This window comes from Vombatus ursinus, unplaced genomic scaffold (genome assembly GCF_900497805.2).
Source record: "Vombatus ursinus unplaced genomic scaffold, bare-nosed wombat genome assembly UNPS02012319.1, whole genome shotgun sequence".
Taxonomy (NCBI): Eukaryota; Metazoa; Chordata; class Mammalia; order Diprotodontia; family Vombatidae; genus Vombatus; species Vombatus ursinus.
The window spans coordinates 1,615,979-1,626,289 of record NW_020952097.1 but is presented as its reverse complement, the minus strand read 5'-3'; the positions used below and the strand labels follow the sequence as shown (position 1 = coordinate 1,626,289).

General features: G+C 40.6%; 1 protein-coding gene across 1 annotated transcript in view; it reads left to right on the top strand.

Moving 5' to 3' along the window:
• Window positions 1-1,024: 1,024 nt before the first annotated feature.
• LOC114039826 (speriolin-like) overlaps window positions 1,025-10,311 on the top strand; it is a 52,331-nt gene continuing 43,044 nt past the window's right edge. The window contains exon 1 of the mRNA XM_027857708.1: window positions 1,025-1,319. Within this exon, the coding sequence (XP_027713509.1) occupies window positions 1,025-1,319 (295 nt within the window). The remainder of the gene's footprint in view (window positions 1,320-10,311) is intronic.

Genomic DNA, 10,311 nt, shown 5'->3' with positions numbered 1-10,311 from the left:
CAGATTGCACTGATTCCTCGGAACTGAGCCATGTGTGCTAGATAGGGGAGCAACTCAGTCTTGGCCTGGAGCCTGGGGGGAACACCATCCCCCTACCTCTACCGTTATGAGGTCTGGGTAGAATCCTTAGTTCACATTCTTCCAGCCAGCCTCCTTTCGCCTTTTCCTTCTCCCCTAAGCTGGAACTCTTCCTGCTAGCTGACTGTCCTGAACCTTCTAGGGAATGTGCTCAGGGTCCAAGTTCCAGAAGAGAATGCAGAGACGAGAAAGGGACAACCCTAGCACTACTCAGATTCACCAAGTTGCCATTCTACATGGCTGATGGCCATGACCTGGGGGGCATGGGAGGGAGAAGGGAAAAGGCAAGAGGGGAGGTTGAGTTTTCTAGCTGAAGAGCTCTATGAAAAAGGAGACAAGAGATGGTAGGGACCTGGATCCAGGAGAAGGTCCTGGAGAAGTCAGAGGCACTGGTGACAGAAATCTAGCAAAAGACAAATGATGTTGGGTCCTTGGCACCTACACAAAGGTGAGAATGAGGTCTTGAATCCAGAAGATAGAGACACTGGGGCTCTGGAAGAGAACAACGCCTATAAAATATGATAACCTAAGGCCAGTGACCCTTCAGAAAATCAAAAGATATCATCCATATGGAACATGCAGGGATCTATATCAGACTTGATGTCTGAGGGCTTGGTCTTTCTGGCATTTAATCTATGGTCTAAGGCTCCAGGCAGCCAAGCTTTGACAAAACTCCCTGGCTTTCTGGCTTTAGGTGTGATGTTTGAGGCCTAGTTGGGCTGGGACAGCATCAGGCCTTTACTTGAGATCCCTAACAACCCACTAGAGGTCAGTGCCCTGAAGAGAAGAGGTAACCATAGCAAGGAAGGGAGGGCCCTTCTAGGTCTCTAGGACTCTTCCTGTGTTGAAGTCAGTTGGAGTCTAGGGTAGGGAGGGGCTGGAGAGGGATGCTTCTGACCTCATAATAGCCCTGGAGTCCTACATAGCCACCATTGCAGACTCCTCTATGCCTCCCACCAGCCTGGGGCGGAGGCCCCGGCCTCCTGGGCGCTGCCACAGCAGCACTGTTTCCCCTCCAATTCCCCGGACCATGTCACTTCTCAGCAACTATGAAGGGCTGAGGCATCAGATTGAGCGATTAGTTCGTGAAAATGAGGAGCTGAAGAAGCTGGTGAGATTGATTCGAGAGAACCATGAGCTGAAGTCAGCCATAAAAACCCAAGCAAGCACCATGGGCATCAGTGGGATCAACAGCATGTTCAGCGAGGGAGTGACTAGCCATGCCTCTCGGACGTCCGATCGTAAGAGTGTTGAAATTATAGAGTTGAGTCCATGACAGTAGGTGGGTGGCTCAGGAGGCCAGGGAAATCACTTTCCTCTTGTGGCAAAATGATATGAAGACAAATGAGAGATTTTTATTTAAAGGGGACCCTAAAATCAGATAGGTGGAATGTTTACATATGCTTTTTTGAGGTTCCAGATGTGGGTTTGTTGACAATGTTGTCCTCTTCAGAATTTCTGCCTTGATCTTCACTGTTCTCATGATATGAATCTATGGTACGTTTCTTTTTGCTCATGGTGTTTTCTTATTCCCTGGCCTTTAAAGAGATTGAGCTCTCCTGCTGGGGAACAGAGGGCACTGACCCAACGTCTTGTGTTGGGAGCCTAGGTCTTGGTCACTGGCTTTGTGTGCTGGGGCCTCTGATGTTGGCAATTGAAGGCTCTAGGGTTCTGGCAGCTTGCCTGGTGTTGGGCTGAATCAGCAAGGCTAGAACTCTAGGGCAACTCTAGGTTGCCTGCTTCTCCTTTCCTTTCACTTTCTTCAGCTCCTTTCAGATGGATGTTGCAGGGTGTTTATTTGCCTGGGGCCCTTTATAGTGCTGCTTCCCTTATTTTTGCTAAGGTACTGGGAGACCCGTTTTCTGTAGAATGCTGGGGCATCTGGTGGTTTTCTGAGCTGGTGTCCACCAGTTTCCCCCCCACCCCCCCACCCCTGACTGAGGCACTCAGAGGTCCAGGTGTTGGTGTTTACCTGCTCCATCACTTGGGTTTCAGAATCTCCTCCTGGTGTGCTAAAGTGGGTCTTTCCACTAGCTCGTTTCAACACCTCCCATTCTATCCTGTTCCCCTTTCCCCAGGGCAAGAGGGACGTTTCCCATTAATCCCTCAAGCTACCTGGGCTACTGCACTGCTGCTCCCTGTCTTTCTTCTGGTTCAGCTGTTCCAGGGTTTTTCCTGGGGCGATATTTTCTGGGCTTTCAGAGGTTGATAGGGGAGGGTGAGAGTGACAACCTTTTTACTCCGCCATCTTAGCTCCTGGAAGCGGAAGTCCAGGTGGAATGTTTACAAAATGGAGAGTGAGAACCAGGTAGAGAAAGAAGGATCAGGTCTTGGGTCTCTTATCTGAAAAATAAACCTGAGAAATGGACCTTCTTGCCTGTTGAGGAAGATGAACCTTCCAATGTACCACATTCTCCTATGTGAATTTCTTTAAAGACTTTCCCAACTTTTCCTTGCCTTAAAATTCCTCACTTCCATTCTCTCCTGGCCCCCTGTTTTCCATACCTCTAATTTTCCCTGCCAGTCCTAGGATATCACCACTCAGTGCTTTCCCAAACTCTTACCCACTCTGCAAAAGCCCATTCACAATTGACACACCTGCCTAGCTCCTCCAACTATTCAAGGCTCCCCATCACTGACCCCTGGAGTCACTTTATCACTTACCTCTAAGTGACCTGTTTCTCTACTTTCATTATTTACCCCAGAGTATCTCCATCATCATCCTTCATGCTTTGGTATCTCCCATCATCATTCACCCTTCGCCCCAATATCATCCCTTCCTTACAGTTCTCATCCTCGGTGTCTCCGTTACCCCTCTCAGAGTCACTCCAATATTTGCCACTCAATGCTGGTCATCAGTCATCTTTCATTGTCCCCACCACTGTCCTGATTTCCCTTTAACTCATCTTACATTATTTCCATCACTCACCCCTATCCTAAATCACTCACCTCCAAACATCACCCCACTCATTCCTTTGTTCACCCTTAGGCTTTCTCCTGACTCACAAATTAGGTTCTTCTATCCCTCATCCTTTTTCAAAAGTATTTGTTCTTATAAACTCAATAATGCTTTCCTCAAATACAAATAAACAAAATATGGTATTGAATCTTGAATAAAAATACAAGGTAGGAACTTTTTACTTTTTGATTTTAAAAAACATGAGTATGAGGATCTAACCAACAATAACAAATTCTTTACTGTCTGTAGTCATAAGGTTTTGTTACTATTGTTAGTTTTTATATAGTCATAGTCAGCATGTATGTTATTCTTCTCTTAACTCAACTTCATTTGGCATAAGTTTTTTGTTATGTTTCTTTGTACTTTTCATGTATGTCATTTTAAGTCACTATTTATAGACATACATACAAACATACATACATACATATACACGCTATAATTGAACAAGTTGCTTACCTTCGAGGCATAAAAATAGTTCTTTACATTGATTTATTACAATTAGGATACTTAACTTCTCCTGGCCTCAGTTTTCTCCTCTGTGAAATGAGGGATGGGACTAGATGACCATGAAGGTCCATCCCTTTTAGCTCTAAATCCTATCATCCTGTTATATTCAGTGATTCACCAATTACTGGCTACGTTGGCAATGACCAGTTTCTTGTTATTACAAATAAAGCTGCCTTGAATGTTTTTGTCCACTCTTCTTTTTTTTCATCATCTCTCTAGTCTATAGTCTCAGTGTTGGGGTCCCAGAGTCAAAGGGCAGCATCAATTTAATTCCATTCAATTCAGTGAAGATTGAATCAATTCAATTCTATTCAATTCAGTGGATAAGCAGGCATTTTGTTAAACCTGGGGATACAAAAGATGAAAATAGTCCTGATCCCCAAGGGACTTATGGTCTACTGGTGAGAGGATAGAATATGCAAACAGATCCTGAATTTCATCACACACACCGCATAAATCTCAGAGATTCTATGCCAAATTTTTTGGCCAAAAGTGGAGTGCGACCATTATGTGAAGCTTTAAAAAATTGTGCCAGTAATTGCTTGTCTTTTAGTTTCCTCCAGTCTTGCACCAACTTTTCACTCACTGAAAACTGCCTTTCCATAGCTGTTTCTATGCTGTTCAGCGAACACAATCACTTTCAGCGTGAAGCCCACAGAATAGTTTTTATATTTAACCATAACTGGAAAGAAATGATTCGCACTTTAATGTATTGCTGGCAGATGAACTGTACAGGTTAGCTACTGCGGGAAGATGCAACTCTTACCACTCACGTGACTTACTCATGGCATCTTTGACTGCCCTCCCGCTGCCCTTGTGCCCACAGTCTTCAGAGTGACACTACCATTAGTACTGCAACACTCTAGACAAGCCACGCAAGTCAGCTTTTGGAAACATACTGACAATGAACGTGCAATGAGAATTCTAGGCTCTTGGCTCGCCACGCAGGAGAGAGAAATACATATTCATACGCCACTGGTGAATACATTGCTGCTCTGTTTACCTTTCAAGTGGTGTGATAAATAGAATTATACCATGAAATGATTACATGATAAAAGGTTATGAACCAATTTTTGGACTGAAAAAATAGGGTGTGACAATTATATGATGGCGATGATTATGTGTATGTAGATACAGGATAATTTGAAGGCCAGCCATTAACTTCTAGGAAGATCAGAGAAGGCTTCCCATAGCTGGGCCTTAAATTAAGCAAAGAAGTCTAACATGGAGATGAGAAGAGCATATATTCCTGGCATGGGAAATAGTCCAAGCATAGGTAGGAAGGTTGAGCACTGACTTAGCCAGTGGACTGGCAAGTAGGCCAACTTGTCTAAAATTTAAAATGCACGAAGGGCGACAATGTAAAATAAGGCTAGAAAGACTGTGAAGGTCTTTAAATACCAAGTGGAAGAGTTTGTATTTTATCCTAGGAGCAATAGGGAGCCACCGAAGATTCTAGAGCAAGGGAGTGACTGATTCTACCTGTGCTTTAGGAAATTTATTTTGAGGATTAAAGAGAAGAGCAAGAGGTGATGAAGAGTTAAATTAGAGTGGTGGTCCTATAGATGCAGAGAAGATGAGAGCAAAAGATGTTGTGGAGATAGAATCAAGAAGACTTGGAAACTTTTTTTTTTAGGCAATCAGGGTTAAGCGATTTGTCCATGGTCACACAGCTAATAAGTGTCTGAGGCAGGATTTGAACTCAGATCCTCCTTACTCCAGGGCTGGTGCTCTGGCCACTATATGACCTAGCTTCCCCAGAGCCTTATTTTCTATGGAGAGGGTGAAGGAAGAAAATGGAGTTGAGAATGACTCTGAGAATGAACACCTGAGTGAATGGATGCAGGATGTCTTTAATAGAAGCAAAGTTTAGAGGAGTGGCAAGCTTAGGGGGCAGAAAATCAGATTCATTTTGGATAAGTTTTTTTTTGTTTTGTTTTGTTTTTGCTTTTTGGTGAGGCAATCAGGGTTAAGTGACTTGCCAAAGGTCACACAGCTAGTAAATGTCATGTGTCAGAGGCCGAATTTGAATTCAGGTCCTCCTGACTCCAAGGCTAGAGCTCTACCCATTGTGTTACCTAGCTGCCCTTTGGATAAGTTAAGTTTGAGATTTCTATGGAACATTCAGGTGGACATGTCCAGCAGACAGTGATGCTGGTGAGGAGCTCGGGAGAGAGTCAGGGCTGGCTGTATAAATATGAAAGTCCCCTGCAGAGAGATAATAAGTGAACCCACAGGAGCAGATTAGATCACTGAGAAAGAGAGTTTACAGAGAGAGAAAAAGGGTCCCAGGACCCATGCTTAGGGGATGAGGCACAGATAATGAATGATCCAGCAAAAAAGATGATGTCAGACAGATAGGAAGAGAAGCTAGAGCAGAAGAGAGTCTCAGGAGGATGGGGGTAATTAATAGAGTCAGAAGCAGCAGAGACATCAGGCCCAAGAAGCTTGTAAGCCTCCAGAACAAGGCAACCAGAATGAGGAACAGTGCATGTCACATAAGGGTCATTTGGAGGAAGTAGAGATGTCCAGCCTGCAGGAGAAAGGACCCCAGAGGGACATGCTAGTTATTTTCAGGTACCTGAAGGAGGAGGCCTTAGGGAGGTGAGCTTGGACTTCTTCTCACTGGCCATGTCAAAAGAAAAATTCTTTATTTGGGCTTTTGCCCTGATTAACAAGGCAAAACTCAGGACAAAGAGAATTATAAGGAGTTATTAAAAGTACATCAAGGTAGCAACACATTGGCAGGATGGTCACTGGAGATCTGCAATGGCTTCAAGATGGAGCCAGCTTTTACTGATAACTTTTGAAATGAGATCAAGACAATTTGGATAGGTCCATGTCAGCAAAAGGGGATGGGCCATTACATCTCAGTTCCTCCCCACTTACCTATACATGGTGTTTATCAAGTAGGGGTCCTGGTTATTGTCCATCATAGTTGAAGAGGACCAAAATGACATCACTGTGTTGGGGTCAATGTACAGTGTGTCCAACTATGGCTAATCAGACCAATATGAGCTCAGAAGGCTCTACCATAAGTCAGGCACGAATAATCCATCTGAACATTTGGAATGGAGATGTTTCTAAATTTGGACATCTCATGTTTCCTTTGAGCTATAGAAATTCTGCTTTGCTCAGAGAGCTCAGCACCTTCTTTGAAGTGGGCATATCACACTGGGCAGTCCTGTGCCAGTGTCTCCCATGTCTCACAATCAATTCCAAAGTTCTTCAGAGAGGCTTTGGGAGTATCCTTGTGTCACTTCACTTTTCTAACCTCTGTGTAAATGCTTGCCTTGTGTGAATTCTCCAAAAAATAATCTTTTAGGTAAAGATACATTTGGCCTTTGAACAACATGACCAGCTCATCAGAATAGGGATAGGGGTAGAAATATCACAGGTAGGATTATGTGCTAAAGAACAGATTGATCCTCTCCCAACACTGATCAACAAGCAGGACTGGAAATAATGGGTCACTGAGTCAGTATAACTTTCAATAATTCCTTCATTTGGTGCTAACCATATATATGGAAACAACTGAACAACAAAACAAAATATGCATGGTTCAGCACCACATTCAGTCTTAAATCGCTCTTTTATTCTCAACTGCATCATCCTAATTTCTGCTGCTTGTGACAAATCAATCTGAGCAAGCATTAGTGGCTATAAACTAGTGGATTTAAACTCACAACAGGAAATAAGTGTACTGTGGATCACAAATCATAATTCTATGTTTCCTATTGATGTCATAAACTTGAATAAACTTAGATACATAGTGTCATAATCTCATGTATTCCCCAGAGACAAACTTTGTTAAATAGGCTTTATATGTAAACTAAGACATGTTACAAATCAAGCCATTTAGAGGATTCACCATGTACTAATTTTAGAGAAGAGATTTACATATCAGCAAAATCACTAAGAAATCTCAGTAAACACAAATTCCATTAAACAAAAGATCAAAGTAATGCAATAATGATCATCAATATTAAATGGCAGCAATCCTCCTCATAACCTGGTAACACATTGCCAATGTTCAATTAATCAGCACATTTCATTTAGAGTCCCAGATATCCCATATAGTTTTCTGGTCCCTAAAATCATCTTCCCTTGGACATTCCAGAAAAGGCTTCATTCTCAGGGCAGCTCTGAAACAGTCTCTTTCCAGCAGATACTGATTCTATGGCTTCAAGTCACTTGCAGAGATTCTCAGGTAATTCCACTAAAATCTTTTGCAAAACAGATCTCAACAAAATTTAGTATATCTTCCTAAATTTTCTTTTTCCAATAGCTAAATCATGTGGTGAAAACTAGTTCAAAATTTATGATTCTGGTCTTATTAATAATAGAGCTATTAGAAGATCAAATTAAGAAATCATAATTTACCTGAACATTCTAAAATTTCCAGTTATTACATACTACTTGCTGTCTCTATCTTTCTTCTTTACAATTATCAATGCAATTTTTTATGTAAAATCCTGAACCCAATTTCTAGAATTTATTACCATAACATGCACAAGGCCTTTTTAGAACTTGTTATTGGCACATGCTTAAGGCCTATATATTCCATTAGAATTATTTACATTTGGTACATAATCATCTGATCTTGATGCTTTTCTCAAAATTTTTTCACTCCTACTAATTCACCCCTTAGATACTTTAAGGATCTAATCCTATACATAAATACATAGCTAACAATACTCATTGTAAGTAGATGCGTTTTATCCCAGGTTCAACATTACACAACTGAATTTGCTTATTTAACTCCATATCACAGAAGAGGTGGGGTGAGATGCGTAAATATGCTAAATTAATTAATCCCAAATGTATAGAGAATAATTTATATGAAACAAGTTGTCTATAGTAAAACATGTTCAACCATTCAACCATGTTCAAATGCAATAGATATTTCACAAACATAGACTCCTGGGACATCTTTAAGGTAACTCACTACAAATTCATGTTGCAAACAGTGAGATCTTTCCCATTTGTATCTTACTTTTTATAGCAAATCAGATTCCTTAATATCAATCAAATAATTAATAGATTCAGTATTGCAGTGTTAAATTTCCACTCTTCACCTGCACAAATAATAGAAATTTACGATGACAGGAGGAAGGGACTTGATTGTAACAGCCATAAAACTGATCCTCCAGGCCCATGCACAGAATGACTCAACACAGGTATACAAATATAAAGCATCCTTAGCTCTATTTGATATCAGATAAGAGTCAGAGTTAAGTTTCAGAAACAGCCAATCATGTATCAAATTCTATCTCATTTACAGGGTATCATAACCGGACTCAGGATTACCCAGGTGTAAGACATTCTTTTTCAAAAGGAAGTAACATCATGGGGAAATGAGTCAAGAGGATTCTACCTTTGGCATGCCAAGGTTGTCCTTCAACCTTTCCCAGGCTCAGACAACCACCTGTGTAGTATTTCCCAGACCACACTCCCTCTGGGCAGCTTTTAGCCTCATGACAATGCAGACAATCATGCCTGAAATCAAAATTTAGAATAATATCAAATAATAGCCCCACAAGATTTTACCTCAAACAGCAAGTTCCATAATCATAGCTTAGGACTAATCATTACTATTTCTTACATAGTGTTGCAATAATAAAAGTTGGCCAGGCGTTTAAAATTTTTTTCACTCCACAAGCTTTCCTTCTTTTCCTTTTCCTTCTTCTTGAGTTTAAACTCATCCTGGTGTAAAAAATCTACCATTAGGAATCAAGAAAATGATTAATTTCTGGAATTCCACATAGATAGTGAATATATAATAGTTTAATCAAAAAAATAGGGGAAAAAATTGACCACTTCTTATAAACCTCCAGACTAACAGATATCCATCTGTTAAGGTATTATAAAGTATAAGATATTATAAGGTATTTACGCTTAAAGCAAAAGTAAATCTTTAAGAATGGGGTTTTTTGAGACTAAGTTGGCTCAAGATATAACTTCAATATATACTATTCCAGGTATAATTCCATTACCTTCAGAAGTGATAGGCAAATAACTTTAGAGGAAACTCACTCTTTACTATAATCGGACCCTGAACTTCTCATGCTAGCTGTGGCCCTGGTTGTATAAAAGAATGTCTGGTTCCCCAACCCTCCGCTGCATTAGATTTAGCTGTTGTTACCTCTTTTTTCCTAATTTCTTCTTCTCTAATTTCTAATTTTCTAATAAAAAAAATTCTAATTTTGATGGTTATAAGACAATATGCTAAAATTGTTTCAATCTGTGTTTCTCTGATTATGAGATAATTTGAACAACTTTTCCAACAAATTATTAATAATTTGAGTTTTTGCATGAAAAATCATCCGTGTCTGTCCTTGGACTATTTCTCCTGTGTGGAACTTCTATGACTCTATAAATCTGAGTCAATTCAATCACCTTTGTGATTGTCAGTTCCTCATACAACAGATTTCATCAGATTTTGCCAGATTTTTACAAGGTATATTTATCCCAAAGGCTTTTCCTAACCTGTTTTTTAATATAAGATACGTATGTGTGTTGCTATCTAAATATAAATACTGCTTACTTTTGTGTAGCAAGGACAGATATGATCTGGGACCTAACCTATTCCATCTCCATGAGAGATTGCAATTGCCACCTTTGTGGAGAATAAGAAATGCTTGAGTCCTTTATTCCACTAAATACCTATTTTCCCTCCATGTGGTATATTATAATCAGCTTTGCTGATAAGTTATTCTTGGCTATAAGCCTGTATCTTTTGTCCTTGGAAATATTTCATTCGAAGA